The sequence below is a fragment of the Scaptodrosophila lebanonensis genome, unplaced genomic scaffold, assembly GCF_003285725.1.
Source record: "Scaptodrosophila lebanonensis strain 11010-0011.00,11010-0021.00 unplaced genomic scaffold, SlebRS2 tig00000024-arrow-pilon, whole genome shotgun sequence".
Classification (NCBI taxonomy): domain Eukaryota; kingdom Metazoa; phylum Arthropoda; class Insecta; order Diptera; family Drosophilidae; genus Scaptodrosophila; species Scaptodrosophila lebanonensis.
The window spans coordinates 4,553,938-4,579,163 of record NW_022060538.1 but is presented as its reverse complement, the minus strand read 5'-3'; the positions used below and the strand labels follow the sequence as shown (position 1 = coordinate 4,579,163).

The 25,226-nt window shown below is 39.2% G+C and overlaps 2 protein-coding genes across 2 annotated transcripts; both read left to right on the top strand.

The window, feature by feature from the left end:
• Positions 1-16,847: 16,847 nt before the first annotated feature.
• On the top strand, positions 16,848-17,741 carry LOC115621945. The gene has a single exon (XM_030515792.1). The coding sequence runs from the start codon at positions 16,848-16,850 to the stop codon at positions 17,739-17,741; it is 894 nt and encodes a 297-aa protein (XP_030371652.1).
• Positions 17,742-18,243: 502 nt separating this feature from the next.
• On the top strand, positions 18,244-19,321 carry LOC115621944 (seminase). Its single transcript, XM_030515791.1, has one exon. It carries the CDS (start codon positions 18,244-18,246, stop codon positions 19,276-19,278), a length of 1,035 nt encoding a protein of 344 aa, XP_030371651.1. The 3' UTR covers positions 19,279-19,321.
• The last annotated feature ends 5,905 nt before the right edge of the window (positions 19,322-25,226 follow it).

Here is a 25,226-nt window from a genome sequence, read left to right as displayed (position 1 = left end):
ACCAACAGGGTTGACGACATTGTCACACTGTTTTGTTTATGTAACTCAATTTAATCCGTTTACTTGGCATTGCTGCTACTACGCCAATGAGGAATGCTATTAAAATACGAAATTGTTGTTGGACGCATGTGATTGATTTTTGCTGTAATTCAGATTTTATATTTAACGGCCCAAATTGGATTTCGTTGAGTATACAAATTATTTCAAATTCCAAAGGACAGCTTGATAATTAAATTTGTTGTTTATTTTAGCTATAAATTAATATATGAAGTGCCAAATAATGGTGGACTAAAAGCAAGTCAAAGCTGCCTAGCTAGGAATGCAGAGCTTCCGTTGTCACCTCATTATAACAAGCCAAGTCACACACACGCACACACACATGTGCATTTATAAACATGCACACAGTTGCCTATTTCCGTTCAGCATAGTTGCAATTTATAATGACAGCTACAACAATACAAAACAACCAAAAAACAACACAAACCCTCAACTTGCAATTATGGTCGAAGTTGTACAACAACGAAAATAATCAGCTATATTTATCTGTCTCTAACCGGCGTCTGCTTGTTTAAATTAAAATTACAGTCTATGGCTGCTATAAGCCGTTGTTGTTTTAATTGCTCTTGCTATTATATTTTTTTTTAGTTAGTTCATAATTTATATCCCATTTTCAAATAAATTACGACAAAAGTATTTAACGCACCGGAAAATAGACAAAAAGCTTTGGATAAAAATAAAAAATTAGCCACCAAAAAAATTCAATTGGCCAAATATACCTCAAGAAATTAGAACGAAAATATAAAATATACACTACATGACTTTAAAGCCAATAGCCATATTGGTCCCGAGAACTACAGCCTGCAAAAACCTAATATATTTTAACCTATACAAATTAAAGTTATGGTTCACGAAATTTGTATTCCGCTCTACATTCCACGGCATACTTTAATTCTTACATTTTTTGGATTCAAGCATCTCTTTTCAAACATTTTAGGCTGTGATGATGCAACGATGTTTAACTTTAATGCTGTAATACAATTAAACTGTAACACTGTTAAGCTGTAAGACAGTTAAATTGTTTCCCTGTCCAGAGATATGATTAAAACGGAAGGTCTGGGAATTATTCTACTGTTAAACGTGTCATGCCGTATTGCTCTTTCAAATTTATCACTGTTTACTATACATTTTTGGATAAATATATTCAAAATCGTAATGCTATAAATAATCGTCTCATACTGTTTAAATACGTATGATGAAAAAATGGTTTCTTTTTTGCAATTAAATGGTCATTGGTCAGTTTGAAGTGGCGAAATGACTGTTTAGTTCTCATTCAAGCTTTCAGAGGTACGCGCTCATTCGTTCTAAAAGATTAAATTGATGTTTTCTTCCGTATACTGTACGAATACGAGTATGTACTATAGCAGATAAACATTTTTTTATACATTCGCGTTGAGAGTAAAGGACACATACACACGTAAACATTTCAGATCATAAATCACTTAATGGCATCATTTGCCTTAAAACATTTCAATAGTTTGTTATAATTTGTACACTTTGTGCCATTGTTCGATGTTGGCGACAGCAACAAACTTTAACTATTTGTTGGTCACATAATACACGGCTGGGATTATTATAATTGTGTAAGCGATATAAGCATGATATACACACACACCCTCTTTAGCTCTCCCACACACACACACCGCCTTCCGAAAGTTGAAAAAGTTGCCGAGTTTGACCCACAACTTTTCCAATAGCCGTTCCGCTTTCCGTCTATGCAAATGTGTGAGTCAGGCATGTAGTTTTGTGCTTTAATATTGGTTTCTATCCCTATAAGGAACCACTATGGATATACTTGTATTATATTACGTTTCTAAGAGTATATATAATGTAGTTTATAAAAAAGGGGAGAAGATATGGGTTTATTCATATTGTCAATTTCGTTTCTCGCATTTCTTTAAATTACGTGTTGGTTTCATTTTGTTTTTTTTTGAAACTTTTTAAGTTAACCTTCTTGCTTGTAAATAATAACAAAATAGACACCCTTTAGTAAGAGATATTTTGCTTTCATTAGATCGATAAAGATCGACTTTTAGCCTTATAGAGTATAAGTCGCCGAAGTGATTTCAGCGTATCCTGTATTCAATCATAGCAAATAACCAAAAATGTTGCCTGAAAACTCAAAAACAAAACCACCAACATCAAAAGGCGCGTTCTTCGTGTTTGCTCAGCACTCAGGTATATAGCCTGGCCGGAATAGAGAGACGGGGAAACTTGAAATTCAAGTGTAAAATGAGCTAGACTTAGGTCAAAAGCCACAAGCCACTCTTAAATATTAACTCTTACTTAAAAATGTACACAATTCGATGTTGGCAATTAAACTAAAAAGTTGTGCCAAGAACTAGTGCATGAGTTTAAGGATTTTGCCTTCTCACCCGCTTGAGCCTGAAGGCAGCATGCACTCCCAGCTAGATATACAGACAACAGAGTTGAGCGCAATCTACACACCCACATAGTCGCAAATATTGATTGTCTAACAAAAAAGTTTTATGTGCTCAAAAAACGCCTACATAGACCCACCCTACAGCCCCATAGAGCCACAGCCACAGAGCCCCGCAGCCTTTTAGCTTGACGCAATGCTCTGGCTCTAAAGTCAATTTTCACTCAAGTCAACGTTAGTTAAAAGTTAGCAACAGCCACACGAAAGTAACAAAAAAACAAAAAAAAAAAGAGCACAAAAACCGCCGCACTGAACGTAAATTTTTAGCGCCGCTATGCGCTCTGCAAAAAGGTTTCGAGTGCAAAATAAAGTTACTTTGGCAATGCGATGCATCAAACCGCAAAACAAGATAATTTCAACGGTAAATAAATCACACCGTCGAGTCGGCGAGTGGGTGGACGATTGGGAAGACAGGAGCTTGAAGCAGGGCTGGCAAAGTGCAGTGTTGGGTAAAGCGTGGAGGGAAGCGAGTTAGTCTGACTCCCAAAAGTAGGCAAAGAAATAAAAAGTTTCCCAGGCAGTAAGGCAGAGCTAGGCAGATGAAGCTAAAGGCATTTTCGTGGCATTAACACCTCACTGAAAAAGCTGATTAGTTGCTATTGCAGATGCACACACCTACCCACACACCCACACACATATGCGAATGCATTTGCATTGTTGGCAAAAAGGATTTGCAACACTAGCGCTGCCTTTTACGCCCGCAACTTGCCAACACGCACGCCTGGGATTATCACACACCCACATGCACATACAAATGTATATACACCGACAAACAGTTACAGGCAGTTGCTGGTGCTATCTGTGCCTGGATTTTCAGGCATTGTGTCTGAGTACCTGCCGACGCATATGAATATGCCGTTACCGTTACAGCCACAGTTACCGTTAACATTACGAGAACCTCTGCCACTGCTTGGGCGTAAACGTGGGCGTGGGTTTTCGTGGATATGGGATGGGCATGGGCACGTGTCTGCGCCTGTGCCGCTGCATAACTTACAGTTTATTTAGTGCCGCTTCACTTGGACGCCGGCACTTGAGGTGTCGTGTGCTGACAAACACTTCGACGGTTACTATTTCTCCATCTGCTAATAGAGCTGTCTGGGGCCGCGAGTGCCTGCACTGTAGTGTTTGCCATTGTTATTGCATTTACTTACATTAAATCTTTCCCTCTACTTTGGGTTTTCCGCTAATGCAATGCCAATTACATTATCCGTTTCCCCGATTTAAGTTATTTATATAACGTTTAATTATACATATATAACAACGCTACATTTTTAATAAGTGTTGTTTTACACTAAATAAAGTAATAAAGTATAATATATAAAGTATATATATTCTTAACAAGACGAGTCGTCCGTCCATCTGTCTGTATGAGTGCAAGGACCTCAAAAATAATAATAAGAATAACCAAACTTGATATCCAGATTCTCTGATGCACCCCTTTCCCCGCTATTAGTGATTTTCTATAACTCCCGCAATTAACTGAAAAGTTCAAGACCGCATGGCCCTTTGACGGCTAAGGAGCCCATATAACATGTGACCATGTGAGCAAATGCTCGTTTTAAAAATTATTTAATCAAATTTGTGAAGAGCAGCTTATTTAACAGTAAATACAAGTGGCCTTGTTGCTAGAATAGCAAAACCCTCATTCGATCACACGCATTCTTGCAACAATGCAGTCAGCTTAAGCTTAAGTTTCATTTTAAGTAGCTGCCACCTTAAGTCGCAGCAGCTGTCGCCTCTGCCTCTGCCACTGCCACTGCAATGAAGGCAAAACCAAACGTGGCATATTACCCAGTTCGAGAAAAATATACTCTACAAGTATATACCTCGACTCTACCCTGTATTATGTTCTTATTGTAAGTATGCGTCAACAAAAAACGAATGAAACTTTTCCATTATTTTTATCTTCTTCACATTTTCAAGTGGCCAAAACTTTGACGCTGTATGCAAAAATAAAAAGCTAACAACAACTACAACAGCAACAACTAAAATATTAAGGGCCACGGCAAAAATAAAACGAAAAAAACACAACCCACCAAAAATTAAGTAACAATTTTTGCATGCAAAGCAAAAGCTGATTTTCATTTTGTTGCTAACACCGCTGCTGCTTCTGCTGTTGTAGTTGTTGGTATTGTTGCGCATCTCCAGCCGATTCACGCCGCATTGCTCTGCCCAGCCCCACCCCGCCCCGCTCCACCCTACGCTCATACTGCAACACCCAGAACTGGTATCTTTTGCTTTTTATTTAGTTTGTTATTTGTTCATACTTAAGTGTGTCGCCTGTATTGGTTTTATTGGCAAACTTGTCGCTTGTCGTCTTCGAATCGAAGACTGTCAGCGATGCCCAAGACAATAACCAAACACACTCATACACACACACACACACACACACATACACCCGAACCATCTTACCGCCCTCTGCCCCTCCTCAGCAGGACTAACCGAAATAAGTTGTTGAGTAGATTAGGTTTTTGTAACGTTTCCCAGCCATTGTCTTTAAGTTTTTCCTCTGTCTTTTATGTTCGCCATGTCCCCAGTGACCCTGTAAACTTCAAATTGCTACAAGTGACAAAGCTGCTAGTCTGTTCATGTATAAGTATCCAACAGTATAAGTCCATGTGAGTGTGTGTGTGCGTGCCTGCCCGCCCATCATGGAGGCAGGTGAGTGGTGTATATATGTACGAGTATGTAGGTGTGGCGAACAAAAATTCTGAAGGTAAACAAATGTGAGCATTGCCTTTGTTATTTAGCACGAATTTTTTTTTCCTTTTTTGTCTTTTGCGGCAAGGTTACAATAAATTTTGCCACAACATTTTATGTTCAAGTATATGTAGAAAAATTCTCAAGTGAATTCACCAAGTAGCATCATCAACGGCAGTAGCATTGGGAATGGGAAATCACTGTCGGACTCTGTGCTATGTAAAGATGAAAACGAAAATGTATTATTTTTTTTTACATGAAAACTTAAACTATAGAATCTGTGACTCGCAATCAACCATCAGCCTTAATTTGCCAGATTTTAATTTGTGGGTCTATCTTAAAAAATAGAAATGCAACAAATAAATATGACTACAAATGATGGTATCAGAGAATAACAAATTGAAGCTTATTGGAGTTCGTTCATGGTAAAGAAATAAAAAACTAGAAAGGAATGGTATAGTAGAGTGGGCTCAAATCTTAAAATCTCCCAACTCCATGAAATACATTTTTTTATTTATTAAAATACAATTATTAAAAAAATTAATAGCATGTGCATAAAGTCATACAATTTTTACATTCGCACCAATCTAGAATAGAAATAAATATTCTTGTTCTTTTTACTTTTTCTCTGATTGTTTGCATATAAGTATCTTAAAGAAGGCCAATGATGCTTCTAATCAAATAAATAATAATTATAAAGCACTGAGTAGGGTGAGAGAAATAAATCTTACAAAGCAAATGCTTATAGAAGGATAAGGCATGCGAATGAATATTATAAGATTTTATTCAAATTATTTAACAAAAATATCAACAGAAAATAAAAAAAAAGAAATAAGAGATTAATTTTTTCGAATTTTTGTGGAGGCGTATTCGTATGGGGAAAACAAATTTTGTTCGCCACCAAATTGACGCAAAAGAGGATTCGTGCTTTCCCAAGAAGTCGGTCAAAGTTAATTTAATTTGGTTGCACACATCATGGTCTGCTGCTCTTCAAAAATCGCATTCTCCCAAATGTTCTTCAGTAATAATTTGCAGGTGGCTAAAAATTTACACCATTTGAGTGCACAAACCTTGAACGGAATTTAATATGAAAGTGCTTACGGGCTAAAACACAAATCCCTTGAACCATATGTGGGGTGCTGTATTTATGTTTCATGCCACATTCATATAAGTAATTCAACAAAATGTTAATTTAATTAAATTATGAATACGAAATTTTTTGTGGCTGCCCTTGCTGTTGGTGTTGTTGCTGATACTGCTTCTGCTTCTGCACAGCATGAAGTAATTTTGAATGGCACCAAAAACTCGCCTCGACTCGACTCGACGACTAAACTAAACATATTCATTTATTTTGCTCAAATACTCACTCGCACACACATGCCTGACTTTTTACCACATAAATATATACATATAGATGTATTTATATATATTTATATTTGTGCGAATGTGTGGCAACTCAAAATATGCACAGTGAATGGCTTTTGGAGCACAACTCAATAATGGCAGCGACGCCGCAACTATCGCCTAGCGGTATGCTATACAAAATGTTTGTGCACGCGCATTGACTGAACGGGACTTTCAGTCAGGCATCGCATGGCCAGAAGCCACAGCCAGACCCATGCCACATGTTGATTTTAGGAACGGAAGTTATATAATGCAATGTGCATGGTAAACAAACAATGGCACACATAAAAGCATAAATAAACCGAAATAGAAGCATGAAGAAAACAACATCATTAAACTAAACAGAGGCCCACAAAAGCGTCAGCAGTACCAGCAACAACAGAGCACATAAGTACACTGACAACATATTCGATCGAATCAACGATAGAATATAATTCTTCAAATATTTGAAACTGGTAATATTAATGATAATGAAGCCTTATAGAGCACATAGAGCAACTGCCTGAAACCATCAGTTGGCCAACCACGATGGTCTTGCATGGAATTTTTGGTCGTAAAAGATTCCTCATTGCAAAGTGCACCATCGAATGGCAGTACAAAATAATTTTTACGTGTTGTCGTTACAATAACTGAGCTCAACGAATAAATATCAATTGCAAAACATTTTTCCGGTTATATTTAATCCTTTTCGAAGCATCTTCAAATGTGTTCTTACTGAAGTTAAACATACTAAGGTTTAAATTTATTATATTTATTTGTAAAATTTATAACTAGAAGTGGTGTAAAATATTGTGTAGTGTACACCCACACAGGAAACAAATAAACGATCAAACAAACAGAGTAGTGTGTGCACATACAGCGAGTGTATTTCATAAGGATCGGAATGTGCATAAAAGCAAAAATTTATATATTAAGGTACACTATGTGCTCACTGGAAAGCAACGGACCCAGTCTCCACATTCAAAAACCACAGCAACGCTGATGGATGCGCTGATATGCATGCATATAGTGGGTATATACTATGCACACGAACACGTTCCCTATACACTTTCTCTCGGTTTGAGCTTGGCATCAAAATCTAAAATTATTAAAAACCAAATGTGCAGCCACATTATAAACATGCAGCGAGCATAAACTGCAACGGGCTAGAGTAATGAGCCAACTGGCAGAGTGTTGGTCAGTAACCACACACGGAATATGGGGTCCAGCAAGAGCCATGCCTCAGCGGAAGTGCTTGGTACGCGCCATTGGAAAAGCGTGTGACGCTGCAATTTCGCAAATGGCGCTCAACTTTAATGAAATTTCGCATTGAGGCAACACGAAGTTCAAAAATGCGCACACTTTGGTTGCTTAGTTTTTGTTAACGTGTCAGAAAATGCAAAAATAAATTCGCTCCAGTGGCCAAGTGGACGACCAGCAATAGCAGTACTAGCTGTAGCCGCAGAAAGATGCATTACGAATTGAGTTGGCAAGAGTTATCAGTGCGAAATCTGCGTGGCAAGCACTAAAATGCACAAAGAAAACACACTCACAATTTCATAATAAATTCAATTTTTTATGTAGCTGCCAGCCCAACAAACCAGCGAACCAACTAACCATCAAGCCAGCAAACCAACCAACCAACCAACCAACTAAGACAAAACGCCAAAAGTTGACATTAAGCAGCAACGGGACGAAGACGATGACAGCGCAGCGTCAAGCGAAGTGCAGTCGAGGCTTTCAATGCAATGCGTGTGACACTCAGCGGGACTCAACTGGGACAGCGACCACAGCAGCAGCGTCAGTGGCAGTGGCAGTGGCAGTGGCAACAACAGTAGCATCAGTTGTGGCAACAGCAGAGTCAGCAGAGTGCGCTCTTGGCTGGTCATTACAATTCAAGGCGCACGGCACAAGGCGGCAAGAGATCGGAGTGGTTGAATATGAAATCCGGACTCGGACAGCAGCATCTGTAACTGTAACTGTATATTGCCCTGTTCGCTGCCGTTTTAAGTGTGTGTGTGTGTGCGAGCATTTTTAGCTCAGCTTTTGGTAAATTGATCCAATTTATGCTTATTTTATGGCAAATTACGAAAGCCTGACATCTAGACGCTGGCTCCGTGGGGAGCTAGAGCTCAGACCGACACTGTTGGGCAACCGCATTCAGTGTCCAATTAAAGGGCCTTGGTGTGATGGACCTTCTTAATTGTAATGAAATTTAAAGTGCCATAATAATAATAATAATAATCGTACATAGATGTTCTGAGCAAATTTCAATAAAATTTTATGACCGGAAGGATTTTAAATTTTATAAAAAGTATTTTATATTAATAGCATAAAATAAAATAAGCTTTAAAAGTTATGTATAATAATCGTTTAATTAAATTATGACCATAAAAATTGAACAATAATTGTCTACAAATTGAGCCACGGAAATAGTTTGCTTGATGGTTTTAAACTCTTATTAAATAATTACCTACCTCGTATAACGTGGGTTTCAATCACAAAGAAAGAGTTTTTTTTTTTTTTTAAATAAAATCATTATTATCGTTTATTTTAGTCTTAAAACTTTTTAACCTTATTCTTCTATTAAATAACATCTGTGAGGGATCAGCTGATATGTGTCTGTGCGAATATTCTGCAGACTGCACTCATTTAGAAGCCACTCAAGCTGCCGCCTTTTCTATCTCGAAATATGTCAATTTCTGCCTTGACTGCGTTTGTTTTATTTAATTTTTTTTTTGCTTTCTTTCGCTTGCTAACTTCCTTTATTGGCTTCTAAATGCACAGTTAAATCCTTTGTACAAATTGCCATATGGTTGCCAGAGCCATTGTGTGTGTGTGTGACTCTGTGTGAGTGCATCTCAGTGTATGCACATATCCTCGCTCCTTACAATTGTTGCATTGTTTTCGTATAATAAAATTAAACTTATGTACTTTCATGCTACGTTTGCTATCGGTTGTGTGGGATATCCCTGCCCTTCATCCAATAAACTGCTTCACACCCTCAATAAACACGCACACGCAGGCATATGAAGGAGCGCGCTCCCTGGGGACTGGGGTGTGCATTTGTTAAGTGGAAAAAGATTGAAATGAATGCAAACACACTCACACAATCGCACAGCAGAGCTGACGTGCAGCTTATTGGTTGTGCATGTGCGTACGTGTACGTGTGTATGTGTGCTTGCGTTTGTATGTAAGCGAAATGAAATGGAATGAATTGCTTGGCAGTTCTCTTCGCATATTCTTTTGGATAAGGGAGAGAGAGAGTGTGTGTGTGTGTGTGTTTGTGTGTGAGTGTGCGGTTTTACCATATGTAAGATAAAGGGGCGCCATCGCAATTTGCTCGAGGTCAGCTTCTCTGCAATTTCGTTGATAACTTATGTCATTCAACAAATGAAGTTGACATGCCTTCGGCCCTTGCAGCAGCTACGCACTCGCCCTCGCCCTTGCCCTAGCCAACCCTTCCGCCGCCCCCACCCCGGTCCGTGCCACTTGGCACTCTGCACTTTGGCTTGCATTTAATTTTGGAAATAACTTTGACCATATTAAATGCCCCACTTACACATGACACGCCAGTGTAGTTTATATTTAAACCACGTGCACTTTGCCAGCAGCTTTAAATTTTCCTATGCACTCAGCTGTCAATTACGTAATTGAAAGCCAAGCCAAGTCGTCAACAGCATCGATGCTCAGCGCTCTGAGGCTCGAAAGCTGTGAGGATGTGTGCATTGCATACGATTATAACTTTCAATTTTAGTTAGCAATGGAATGGAAAGGAAAGGAATGAGAGGGAGTGCGTTGAAATGCATAGAACAACCCTGAACCGTTAACATCCTGTGCCTTTTCAATTTAGTCTTTGACATTTTCACTTTGTGTCAAATGCAAATTGAAAAATCATCGGACGGTTGCAGCAGCCCAACAACAACGGCTACAGAAACGATGACAACGGCTGGAGTTGTTGGCATTTGGCTGCCGGAAGCATTTTGCTGCCGCCCAAACTAATATTGAGGCAGTACGCTGCATTCTGTTTCCGCCAACAGCAGCGCCAATTGCCTTAAGCGGCCCAAAGCGTTGCACGGCACTGGATTTTTTTTGCCTTTTTATTGGCACGCTTTGGCGTACAAGTTTTTGGCAAAAGGCAGAGCCAGAACGCACACAGAGCACTGTGCTGTTGTTGCTGCTGCTGCTGCTGCCACTGCTGCCAAAAGTTGCTTGTTAAACAGCGGAAACGGAAATGCCAACAGTCGCACAAACAAATACGCGCGGAAGAAGCGAAAAACTAGCGAGTGAACGAAAGGCATCGAAAGGCATCGAAAGGCAACATTCGTTGCTGCTGAAGTGTAAATCAAACTAATTGAATGTTTTTGCACAAGCGCAGCCGTTGGCATGTTCACGAGCACAGCCCACCCCCTTTCCAATCCTGCCCCTCCTCCTCTCTACCCATTCAAAAAAAACAAAAAACAAAAAGAATAAAAAAACAAAACATTGCCACTAACGTATGCGCGCACTGATAAGAAATTCAATTCCGTTTTGTGTGCCGCGCACTTGGCGCTTTGACGTTGCTCTTCAGTTACCATTAGTCGTATTTTAGTTGCTGCTCTTTGTTAGTATTACCTTCTGTTTTATTCTCACTTGCTAGCGAAGGCATTTTGCTCATGCATTGCTAATTTAATTTGACAAATGTTGCGCATACGCAACGCTGTCACATTAAAATGTGTCCTTTTGTAACCTTTGTGGACTTTATCAGCAACGGCAGGGCTGAACAAAAAGTCCGGTTCGGCTTTTCAACATGCACTTCACTAATTAAGTTTCCTTGCCCTTTGAGCCGGCACCAAACTCCAAAGGTAATGCCACAAGCAACTGTTATATTTGATTTCGGCACTGTACAGTTTAAATAGCAAATATTATGAAAGCGTTGCAACATCGTCCATTAAACTATTGCGAGTCCATCATTAAGTGTAGCTGTTTTAAAGTAAAGTTTTAAAGTAAAGTACTTCAAATGGTACGAGTATTCTGTTGGTGTTACGAAGCAGTCTTTTTTGAAGTCCCCGTTAAAACAGTGAGCAATTTGCATGATCTTTAACTATCTAAACATTGTTAAGTAGCTGCACCCTGCACGGTAGAGACGGAGATTATTTTAAAGTGACAACTCATAAATGATCTGTTTATGAAAGGAAAACTATAAAGATGAAGTTAATCCTAGTAATAGGAAAGGGATTGTTTCTAAATCTAAATCTATATTTCAAGTTGGTTTAATTTCATTTACCATAATATTTATCACATTTTTCGGCAGACAGCCAAGGGACTGGGTCGTTCTCTCATTTACCGTGCTTCCTTCCTTCTTTATGTTTCTGTTAGCCCAATTTACTTTCTCTCTATCAATATTTAATATTTAAAGTAAACATTGCCTTGCTATATTTATGTAAAAACACCTGAAATATTTCAATTAGAACAAATAGTCATATAGCACGTACTATTTCACCTTTGCAGCAAATAAATTGTGACAATATTTGCGTAATTAAAGCAGTGAATGCCATTATTTATTGACATATTTTCGTTAAAACCCAAATTAAAATCAAGTGGATTTATACTAATACATATCGTTTGTTGATTTATAATAAACGCCATTTAAAATACCATCTCTAAAATGAAATAAACAATTTCTAATAGAGCTTGCAATGAAAAGCTAATGTAGTTTCAACACAAAAGCAATTACTAGAGCTGCTTTTCAATTCTCTGAAATATTGGATGCTGAGTAAATGTGCTTCCCTATTATAATAGCCATCGATTCGCAGGCAAGCAAATAACAAGTAATTAAATCATCAATTGCTGGCGATGCCTGATTTAGCCAACTCTCCATTCAAGTACCTCTTAGTGCAAACCAATCAAAAACCAAATAAAATTTAACGATGCCTTTTGCTGTTGCACCATTCAATGCTGCTTAACTCACCGCTCCATTTACCACCCTTCTGCTGCTCACAACCAGCGCCACATCCTGTCGCTGCATTTGTCTGACTGCAAATTGCCGTTAATTTAATGTGCATTTGAGCCATAAAATCACTTACCCAGCATCGTGGCGGCTCAATTGCCGCGTCGCTGGCAGCTGCACAATTTATTTGACTGTTAATTAGAAATTTAAATTATGCGCTTAGCCTTTTGCCTAGGCACCCTAAAGAAGCCAGAGCCACTAAAGCTGCCTAAGACTGCAGGAGCTGGAGCTGGAGCTGAAGCTGGAGCTTGGCTTTCAATTGTCGTTGCCGCGGCAGCAAATTAATTGCAGAGCCTGCTGCTTGCCTGACCCGCGTCCTTTGCTCCTTTCGAACGTTTGCTCTATGGCGAATTCGAAATAATTTATAATTTGGCACAATTACGTTTAGCCGCGAGCGACAGCCAGAAGGAGGGAGAAGGCGAGCGAGTAGCACGGGTCTCCTATAGATCCATATATGGGTCATTTGCTTTGCAATTGCATTTTATTGATTTTCTTAGGCGGCTTACGCCAACGCACTTGGCAAATACACGCAATAAACTTTCACTTGTTTTGTCCCCAAATGAGTACCGGAAAGACGATGGCGGCGACGGTGGCGCTGTTGGCGACAACGTCCAGTGGTAAACACATTGCTCAGAGGCACACCGTTGGCAGCCTGCCCGGTTGACTTTCATTTAGACTTGAATACGAATTCCAAGTGGTTTTGGGCAGGCATTGGGTTTTCTGACTTTTTTGCAGTCATCATCGTCGTTGTTTCTGGCGAATTGGGTCAATAGCCTTTGGATCCAGGCAGTGAGATTACTGCTACAGCTACTGCTGTTGATACTACTGATGATGATGTTGGTCCTGGTGATGAGCAGGTTTCTATGCTGTCTTTTCATTGTTTCTGCACTCAGCTTGTGCATGTAATTTCCTGTCTTGCATATGTAGCTTAACTTCAACATCAACTACTGCTGATGCTACTGCTACTGCTACTCCTGTTGTTGCTGTAATTGTAACACTGATTACTAACGCTTCTGCCACAGCCAACGCTTGTTAGTGCATTTGGTTTGCGGCTTCTGGTATGTACATGTGTTTGTATGTAGTATACGAGTGTGTATGCTTCGGTTCCACTTAGCCTCCCCTATTCACCAAAAACACACATTTTTGGCTCAATTTGCGACTTGTTAGCTGACTGCAAATCATACGCCCCTTAAGCAGCACACACCCCTTAAAACAACAACAACAGCAGCACGCATCTATAAATATATGTACTCATAAAAACTTGCAACTAATGCTGTGGCCTAAGTTCGTAAACAATTTTTAACATAATGAGCATCGCTCGAGGGCCATAAAGTTTTGTGGCCATAACCAGTAACATCAACAAGTTGTTCGTCTACAAGGAGTTTAAAACCAAAACCCAAAATTTATCAAGCAGAAGAAGAGGACGCGGTTGATTATAAGTGTACACCACAAAAGACTCTATGCTTAATAAGCTTAAAGGCATTCCCTCTTTGCAGATGCAGGCGACAATCTACAAGTATGCATGGATGTGGGAATACATTTCTATGGTTACCGAATGAAAAGTGTAAAAACCAAAACCGCTACAGTTAACGATATCCACTCACATATAGTATTTTGTGACTTGTACAGCTTGTTTTCAATTCAATTCTAAAAACCAGTGACAGAAATAGAAGTTGGCTGCAGGAGAAGCTAAGCCGCCAGTACAGTGTGTATAATAAGCTTTATTATGGCCAAAAATAAATAATACAGCTGCTGCTACATACATATATATAAAAAAAAATCAAGTTGTCATGCAAAATACTAAAGGCTTATTATTTTAAGTGTGTACTTAAAAGAAAGTTGACTGTGACTGTAAGCAATTTATTATTAAACTATTTATTTATGTTAATCCGCCTTAACAAAAAATTTAAGAAAAATGTCAAATACATTGCTTATCCAATATGTGAACTTAATAATTAATCCTCAACTAAAGATAAATATGCAAATTAAGTTTAGATTTCTATGAAAATATGTTATGTATATAAGTATGATCTTATATTACGTTATCACCTCATTCTTCTATGGATTCAGTTGCTTGGAACTGACTTATCAGTAAGTGTTCGATATCTTTAATCCCACTGTACTACATTTAAAATGCAGACAGAGACCCAAAGACCAAGAGCCCGAGAGCCCGTGGCATGAATTTATGCAGTCAACTGTATAAAAGGCGTAAAAATATCGAATGCCAAGATGCTGGAGAGGTGGGTGTGGGCGAGTGCCTTTGAATGCGTGGCCACTGTTTGGTTTTCGTTTGGCATTTGTTTTAGTTAAAGCAGCATAACAAACGCCAGCAATAACAGCAACAGCAACAAGAGGGACAGCAACAACCACAAAGACCATTTGAGTGCCCGGACAGCAGCCTCTCCATTTATTACACGCTCCATTGCATTGCGAAATGTGTCACAGTAGCGGGCAAATCAAACGCAGCAAACCACAAGCATGCCACTAGATGGACAGGAAAAAATAGAAAGGAAGGCAGCAGGACAGGCAGGGGGTGCGACATACTTGTATGACCGTCCAGTTAGTACGGACAGACCCCAAAGCATTGCGCGTTGTTTTTATTCAATTACCAAGCCAGTTGTCCTCAAATGTCCTCCGAAGTCCCAATTCCAGCAGCTGCAGTTGGTCTTAAGAATTGGCCATGTAAGACTACGACCCTCACTAATGCTTGTTGCTATTGTTTTTGTTGTTGTTGTCGCCGCCGTGCCGAACTCAAGTCGAAACTTTAAATTGTTTGGAAGCAATAAAAAGTTTATCAAGTGTAAGAAAAAACGCAGCACGTGAATAATGAAATGAAACAAATTAGATTCCTTTTTGGCAGGCCCTCTTAATTGCTTTTTTTTAAAGCGCTCTCAGCTTTAATTTCTCGAATGGTGTGCTTCAGATGCAAACTCAATGAAACAGGAATAACTACAAAATCAATACGCTTCCACCTTTCAATAGCACACTAACTTGACTAAACTTTTAAGCTAAAGTCAAAGAAACTAAAACAAAACAAACAAAAGCAAACCAAACAGACACACACACACACACATTCGACCATATGTATATAGGTATGTGTGTACAGGCCACTTCACACTCACACATATACATGCACTACAATAAATCAATTGGCTTCGGCTAAAACGCTCGAAATTGATTTCAAGCTCTTGGGCCATTGTTTTTATATGCAACAAAGGGACAATTTTTCATTTCAAACGCACAGGGCAGGCAGCAGCAGCAACAAAAGCTCATATGACACACACACATACACATATGGGCCGCCTCTTTTAGCTCGCATGTAAATTGGGCCCATTGTTTATGAGGTTGGGTCGCTTTTGTTATGGCCCTGTTATGCCTTCGCGAATGCGGCCACAGCTACAGAGCCACACACATCCTCGCCTGTCCTTGGCCCTTGATTGTCAATTCAGCTTAAGCGCTGGCCATAAATTCAGCAAATGAGCCAGGCCGCCTGGCCATCCCAATTCGCATGCTAGCCACAATTTTTCTTAATTTAGTGAATGGCAGGCAAGAAATCAATTTTTCGATACTCAAAATCGACAAACAAACAGATAAACAAGCGGTGTCCAATTGCATAAAAGGAAACTTTACAGGCGAGTATATCCCTCTGTTTGTTTGCTTAGCTGTTGTGCGCTTGTGTGTTGACAAATAGTCCGAATCGTAAACAAAAGTGCTTTTGGTTAACATATGTCGGCCCGCTAAATGTTTGTTGTTACAGAAAAAAAAAACAGTTGCAGTTTGACATTCCATTTAATACATACCTCGAGCTCCACCATAATCTACGAACTTGAAACATCCAAAAAGGTTCTAAAACGCAACAGTAATTGAAATCATAACCTAACAAAATATTTGAAGATATAATTTTAAATACGTTCAATAAATACTTACTGAGGCTCGAAGCTAATTCTTTAAATACAAATCAAAATTGAGAAATGTGCAGGCACGTCCAAATATATCTCTGCCCACTGCAGGTCATCCTAAAATAACAAAAACTTAATTGTTGTTTTGTGTTTTTTCTAATTCACAACAGTTGAGCTCTTTCTTGTTCAACGCTGAAATCTGAAAGAGAGGTATGAGTATAAGCGCTTTAAAGATTTCTATTTATTTGGCGATCGGCCATATTTGGTCATTAGACATGGCTCGTTCTCAACAGAGTTCGCATTCGCATTCGCCATGTTAATTGCTTTGACAAACAGCGCTTGCTGTATTCAAATTCAGACTGTAAAAGCACAGTTCAAAATGTATTCGTCACATGCGTTTTTATGGACGCTCGCGCTGCTATTTGGCCAACAGATTGTACTGCTGGAGGCTGGCTATGGACTGGGCGTACCGCTTTGCCAGGGCTGTCGTGTGCGTTACGTTAAATATCCGCTGGCAGGAGCCATTCCAATCATAAACATGGAGCGCTACAAGAAACCGGTACCTAAGTCCATTACAATTGAGCGCGTTATTAATCACTACAAGAAAATCGATGAAAATCAGATTAAGAGACGAACGACGACTGTGAGGAGTCGAATATCATCGGATTATAGTTTCATAGTGAAAATACAATTTGGATCTGTTAGCCAATGCAGTGGCGCACTATTATCGTTGAAGCTGGTACTCAGTTCCAGCAGCTGCTTCAGATCGTTTAGTGCATCGAAATTGGACAAACTTCATGTGCTTATCAGCCACGGTCAAAGATTAGCAGTAGCCTCTGTGCAGCAACCAGCAAGCTACGATGAGATAACATTGCTTATTTTGAAGTCGAGTCCGATCAACGTAAAGCCCGTAACCATTTGTAATACTCCACTTCAACCCTCCATGATTGCAATTATGCTGATGGCCAGCGACGATTTGAGCTTCTATGGTCGTAGGAGCACACAACTGATCAGTAATAGATCATGCAAAACCAGCTACGTGGAGGATGAACAGGCCTTCATCACTTCCAACATGCAGTGTTTACGAAACTCCCTCAATCCGGACCATTGTGGCACCATTAAAGGCGATGCACTGCTCCAGGGCGGGAAATTGTGCGGACTCAGTGCCTACGGCTCCAGATGCCGGGCACGTACCACCAATGCTGACCTCTACGTGAATCTCTACAAAATGAAACAATTTTTAACCGATGCCATACAGAAAGCGCAAAATTAAAGCACAACCAAAACGATTTATGCACCTTATTATTTCGGGAGGGATATTAGGGTTCCACTATACATTTTGTTCCATCACAAATTTAATCTTTTTAAGAGTGTTTATGGAAACATCCATCTACTTTCTTTTCTCTGCCTTTTGATGGGTCTTTTTGCACGCGTCTTGGTAAGCGGGTTGTGGGCTATATCGACTCCATTTATTTTACTGGTAAAAAATGTATATTTTGTGGATTCTGTCTCGCTCTGTTCTGTGCGTTACATTCATTCACACTATGTTTATATTCCCTATTACTTTTGGGGTACAATATTTAAGAAGATTTTATTTTATAACATAATATATATATCAATAACTAAATGGAAAAGGGGGAGAAGACGACACAAATAAATGACAAAACGTAAACTATAAGAAACCAGTTAAATAATAGAGCATTTAATGTTTGCGCTTTCTTTTTAGCTGGATGTCTTGGCTATTATGTTAAAGCGAGGCAAGAAAAGCATATCAAATGTCATTCGAGTCGCTTGCCAGTGCTGCGTGTGCGCAGGAATCCAGTAGGTTGCGTATTATGCAGCTCATGCGCCTGCTGCTCGCACTATATACAACACTGAACCACTACAGAGCTTCAACGGCGCAGATCCAAGAAACAGCCGCAATCGAAGAACGCGGCAGATACCGACTGAAGTTACAACGACCTGTGCGCCAGTACATGACCGGCGAGGTTCCAACTAACGGGCAGCCCTACCAGCTAGTTCGAATTATCGAGTATCTAGTGCCATATCCATACAAGCGAAAGACACCGGTTAAGGTCATCAAGGTGAGGCCGCGATCCGATCCATTCCCTCTTCCAGTCAGCAATGACAGTTTGGAAATAATACCGGCCAACGTCGAGGAATTATTTACTTTGGATCCACCTACCACCCAGAAGCCCAGAGCACACTTCATGCTTAAAGTGAGGCTGCGAGATAAGGACATCTGCTCTGGTGCTCTGATCTCCAAACAATTGGTGATCACCTCAGCTCATTGTTTTCCCGCCAAGCCACAGCTGCAAGTCTTATTGTATCGTGTGGTGGCGAGCAAAAGTCGCGTCTATACTGTCAAAGATGTCTTGGCGGGCAATGGCTCTCCACAGGGGGAAGAGCTGGCACTAGTTTTGCTCAAGGCACCGATTCTAGATGAACAAATGCAGCCGATTGGGTTGTGTAGCTGCGCTCTGAAGCGACACGATAATGTGACCATGTACATGACGCGCCTAAATGTGCGATTTCTGCGCACATCCATCATAGCCAATGGTGCCTGTAAGCGCAGCTATGCACAGGACGAGGATGCCTTCATCACGGCAGCAATGTTGTGTGCCCAGAACACGAACAAACTGAGCGATTGCCAGACAACTCGGGGCGACATCCTCTTACACAACGAACAGCTGTGCGGCATCAACATCTACGGACCCCGTTGTGTGGAGGGCGCTGTCAATGGAGATCTCTATGCGAATATATACAAAGTGCTCGATTATCTTAAACAGCAGATTCAGCGTTATGGCTAAGAGCGAACCCTTTCCAAATAAAAACTCTGTAGTACAACCAAAATGATCTCAATAGAGTTATACATTCTGTTATCAATCGGGTTGCTTCAGGCAGATTCTCATAAAAACTCTCTTACCATCTTAAATGGACATGGATTTTACATACAAGTATCCTAGACATACCATCGCTTTTTAACTGTAACTTTTTGTGTATAGCTTCATTGTTATGGTTATGACTATTGGACTTGCACAAAGAGTTTGTATAAATTAACTTTTGTATATTTGTGTGCATGCCAGAAATCAAATCAATCTCGGTAAACCAACAACCGACCAGCAACACACACTGCCTGCTTCGATTTGAAAGCCAGCGCAAAAAAATTCAAGCCATCAAAATTGTTTTTCACTCGATTCTCTTCACAATTTGATGCTTTAAAAATGTAAAATAAATGTAAATTTGGATTTCTTTTTATTTTGAATGATGTAAATAAAATGGTTCACAAAAACTGCAGACGGAGCGACCTAAAAACCGCCAAAGAAAAGAACGTGGTGGGACTGACAACAAAAAGGTGTTACTCTTGGCTTGAAATCTACACCGCCGCCAAATGTCATACTACGACGACAGCCTCTAACCCCTTCACACAGTACCTGAAGCTGGGGGGCTGCCATTGGTGTGGTGTTAAAATATACAGTTTGTCATGAAATATGCACATGTCCTGGCAACGAGCGCGCCAACAAATAGACAACAAAACACACATAAATAAATTAAATATTACAAAAAGTGTGATAAAAAAACGGCGGATTGTCAAAGCTATGGTGATTATTTGAGGGGATTTCGTATACCCTTCCAGTCACACACAAATTATTACACGACTTAAAAAAAAAAATTTTCATTTGAAAAGCTGTGATTATTATATGTATGATCTATATTTTTATAACAAATTAGACACAGTTTTCAAATGCAGATTTTCACTCGCTTCGAACTATTTACGAAATCCAAGCAACAATTTCCATGCTTTATATAGCCCTTGTTCCTTTTTATACCCTGTACCCGTAGGGTAAAAAGGGTATATTAGGTTTGTGCAAAGTATGTAACATACAGAAGGAAGCATCTCCGACCCCATAAAGTATATATATTCTTGATCAGCATGACGAGAGAAATCGATCTAGACATGTCCGTCCGTCTGTCCGTCCGTCTGGATGAACGCAAGGATCTCGGAAACTATAAAAGCTAGAATAACCAAAGTTGGCATCCAGATTCTCCTAGATCCGAGTAAGGACGAGTTTATTTTTTTTTTTTTTAATTTTCCGCCCCTTCCCCCGCTACAGAATTTCGTCAATAGCGTCCACATTTCAAAAGCTACCTAAACCAAACTTTGCACACATAATTTATAAGTAATTATCTACTTTTGTTTAAAATTTTATTCAATTCTGTTAATTCTAAGAAATGTTATTAGCGAAACAAATTCTCGCCAGTACAACCCCCCCAAACTGCAGCAACAAGTTCGCTCTTCTTCTTCCTCTTACACTGTCGGGCTTGCTCGACTGTAGCGTTCTCTCTTGTTTTAATTTTCCTATATATATACTACTTTTTATCAACTACATGGCCCCGATTTTTTAGTTATTACATAAAAATAAATTCAACGTAACATTTTTTGGTTAATAAAAGAGAGACCATCATTTTGGTTGGAGACGGGCTTAGGAACATAAATATGTCTTATAAAAATGAGAAAACGTTTTTTTTTTAGGGGTATCCCACATGTTTTAAGCCATATGTGCTTTCCTAATATTTATGTTACATATTCCCGTAGACTCCTCTCCTAATACTTAATTCCACATGCCTCGTAAACTCGCACACGAATATGGCGCTTTAAACCTACTACCATTTGGCATTTAAATGCAGCGAGGCCTGTCGTGCGGAGCAGCGCTGCAGAACAACTACAACGATGACAACTAAATTTATGTACATAGAAATTAAATTCCAAAATAAAAAAAGAACAACATGTTTGTTGGCATTTATTTACAGAGCACCTGCAAAACAAAGTAAAAAGGCAAATTGGAAAAACTTTTCGCTGATTGTGGGCAATTCAGGCGAGCGGCAGACAAACGCACATGTATCACATTTAACCGAATACGCTAAAATTTAAAATGTTCGATTTCAGCACAAAGCAATAAGACAAAAATTGTGTACTATTTTCCTGACAAATGCTGGTGGGTATTCCCAGCACAATTGAATGAGTTGAATTTTTATTTGTTTCACAATTTCTATTGCCTACTTTTCGGCAGGCCGTGCCCCAGAAAATTCAAAAGGCATTAAGAACATTTCGGAAAACTTTTGCCTTACGTGATTTGACTGGTCAGACACCTAAGTGTATACGTATACGTATTTTATGAAATTTCTCACGCTGTCTAACAAGGAAATAGGTGGCAACAATGACAGCAATGGCGCAACAACAGCAGTCGGTATAAAATAAAAGTTTTCCACTTAAGGTTTATGAAAAGTTTAAGCCGACAGTCAAGCCCAAAACCACGCACACACCCTCACCCTAACGGCATACGATCTTAAACGGAAACAGCGGTCGAAAAATGATGAATGCTAAGAACACCAACGCCCCATGACGCCATAGGAAACGGCCACACAAAACACACTCTAGAGGCGGCTGACTCTGCTATTACTCTTGAAGGCATTTCCGTGTTGAAGATTTGCAATAAAACGCGAAGTTGACGACGGCCCCATAACCACTTAACATCTTAGCATTCGACCAGTCAAGCCACACTTCAAACTTTCTTTTGCCTTTTTTGTCTGCTGTAGACGAGAACTGTGGCAGGGTGGAGGGGAAGAAATTCCCTAAATGCAAATAATAATGTAATTGCCGGCAATTTCCTTGGGCTTTGCTTGTTTTCTGTGTACGTTCGCATTTCTCTTGTGTTTTCTTGTTTTCCTGCTTTTGTAAACTTTTATTTGATTTAAAAAAGAAGCCCACAAATTGACTTGCTTAAAACATTTGCACCTTCTTAAGGTAGCCAATATGGCCAATAAAGGCATTTAACACAGATAAAGAGAAGTACATGAAATCTAAATGCAAATGCCCCATAAGAGCGCATTAATGGACTCTCAGCTACCAAGCTCTCAATTAGCAGCCCGACAACTGCACAGTAAAGCGGAAAAAAATGCCAAAACCAATTGACCGACGACATGCGAGCCACAGCGACAACTACAGCCACAATCAGAGCCACAGCTGACAATGACATGCAAATGCCTTGGCCAAAGAGAAGACCAAACGTGTGACATGAAAGTCGACTCGCAAAGGGAAATGAAGCATATCAAATGGCAATGCCGGAGCCGTGCCCAACTTAATGTGTTTTTAATTAGTAAATGATATTTTAAGCCGACTACGGATACTAATTTGCAGTGACAAACGACGAAAGTCTAACTTGGATCAATGATTGGCGCTAATTGCCATTTAACTAATATTTCTAATACCAATTAACGAACCTCGAAATCGCCCAGAAACATGCAAAATAATACCTTTAACTAGGGTTCTTACTATATAACATTCTTCGAAATATTGTTATTCAACCTGTTTTTCCTCCTTTAATAACTTACTAGCTGACTACCAATTCAATTCAGATGATTTGGGTAAAAATCTCCAATTTGTTTTAAATCCAATATCAATAAATTGCTAATAATATCGCTTAACATAACCAGACAATAATTAAGTTCTAATATTTCTAATCAATCAACTCTGCTTTGAGTCTTGAAGCCTTTATAGTCTTTGTAAACGCAATGTCGTATATGCCAGCGGTCAAATAATTATATTAGAATGGCATATCAAAGACCACATATTGATAGTCAGGCATTAGATTAATGCTGCAGCAATCTGATTATTCTACGGAACACAATTTCTATGGTGCAGCACTGGAATACAAAATATGAAATCAAACAACTTTTCAAAATAATAAACCAAAACTTATTCATTGGAACTGATTGATTGGGAATATTTAGTATGTTCAGAAATAGCTACCAGAATGAGGTGTTCCATAATAAGATGATTATTTGTACTTACATATCATTAAAATAATATTTAAAATAAATAAATTTTTAAGTTTAATAAATTGTAATGTTTATGTTACATAAGTATATACTTTTACATTATTTCTTCATTTATAAGCTTGTTGAATAGTGTTTAGTGGTTTATTGCTCGAATGTAAGAGTACTTGAACAATAATGCAACAATACTTTATGTAATCGTGTACTAATATAATCAATTAAAGCTAAACATGAGCACACGTGCGTATGCTGTGGCAGACACAGATCTCTTTGATATCACTAATACACTCCGGCGCAAATGCAAATGGAATTGTGTGTGGGAAACAAGAAAAGCAACAACTCCAAGAAGTCGCTTCATGCTGATGAGTTCAATCAAGTTGTAAGCATGATTTCACATTGTATTTGATGTGCCGCATCATAGTCTTTCGCATCGTCGTTGTCGCCAGTGCCACGCAACCTCGTCGTCAGTCAGTAATTCAATACACAATCAACAGCGTTTTAGACTTCATTTGTAAAGGAGGCAACGATGGCAATGTGAAATAAAAAGGGAAATCAAATCATAAAAAATATTATGCCGCTTTGTAGCAGCCCCACTCTGTCCTCGTACCAGCAACTAGCCCAACAACAGCGCAACAGGATATCCTGCCCCACAGTCGGTCTTTCTGTCCGTCTATATGTTTGTACGCCTTGTAAGAGATGACAGGAGAAAATCAAGTAAGCACGCATACCTTTGGCATGCAAAGTGCTGCAACTGGGCAAGGCTGCTCTGCCCCTCACCCCATCCATGTTGCATTGCGCCGTCACTACCACTCGACTACAAATTGATGCAATTTATGAAAACTTTTGTGCGCTCAATTGCAAATATATAAGCACTGCCATTTCTATGCACTTCTTCTGTGCCCTTCCTGCCCCACAATTTGCCAAAGTAATTTTTCTTTTTGGCAAGGCTGCTTTCATTTTCAACATCTCTGAATCTCTTTCGCTGTCTACTAAAAAACAATTTCATTTCTTTTTGGCAGGCTTGCATTGTACGGGAAATTAAGCGCATTGCAAGTTATTTGATTTCACTCATGAAATTGCAAGTTACATATCTCAAATATCATTTGCCATTTGCCAAATGACTTTAAAGTTGCACACACGCGCGCCTTAAATGGAAAGAAATTTCACGCTAATGACTATCATTTATATATACATATATTTGAAGTGTGCTTTCTTCTGTCTTCCTGCTTGCCAGCGCTTATTTATTTTTATTGCAATCACAAGACACTTAAAAGAGACACTTGCGCCCGTGAGTTTGTGGTTCCGGGCTTGTAATTACAAGCAGGCGCACAAGCTGCCAAAATTATGGCATTTAATCAGCATAAGTGCACTTTTATTGCGAGCGGTAAGTATGCAGTGCCAATTAAAATGTTTCCAAATATGCCAGAACTTAAAGTATACATACATACATATATGCAATTCCACGTACGCAGAAGTTACAATAAACATTGTATAATAAAACAAAAGAAATTACAATAAACATCGTATAATAAAACAAAACTTGCAATTGGAGGCTTTGGAATTATGTGTGCGGGAAAACATTGAATTCTTAAACCTTTTGTGTATTAACGCATCTTATAATAAATGTGTTGGGTCTTAGGATTCAAATAGGTGTAGTTGGTAAATTAAGCCTTTTTCCTTTGTTCACTTAAACACCCTAGTTATGTATTGCTAATTTTTGAAGTATCTGTTCATACTCAGCCAGCCGCTTCAGCATGTAAAAAGTCAAGGGGTAGGTTACAAGTCCTTAAATCCTGAGCAAGAACGGCCTTTAAATATTTGATGAAATGGTGGTTGAAGTGCCAGCTGTGGCAATTTTTAGGAATGCTTCATGATTGGCGGCATAAAACAAATCAAGAAGGTCCACACCTTGTTTAACAAG

Coding starts and splice junctions, on each gene's coding strand:
- LOC115621944 (XM_030515791.1), top strand. CDS start 18,244: ATGTCATTCGAGTCGCTTGCCAGTGCTGCGTGTGCGCAGGAATCCAGT.
- LOC115621945 (XM_030515792.1), top strand. CDS start 16,848: ATGTATTCGTCACATGCGTTTTTATGGACGCTCGCGCTGCTATTTGGC.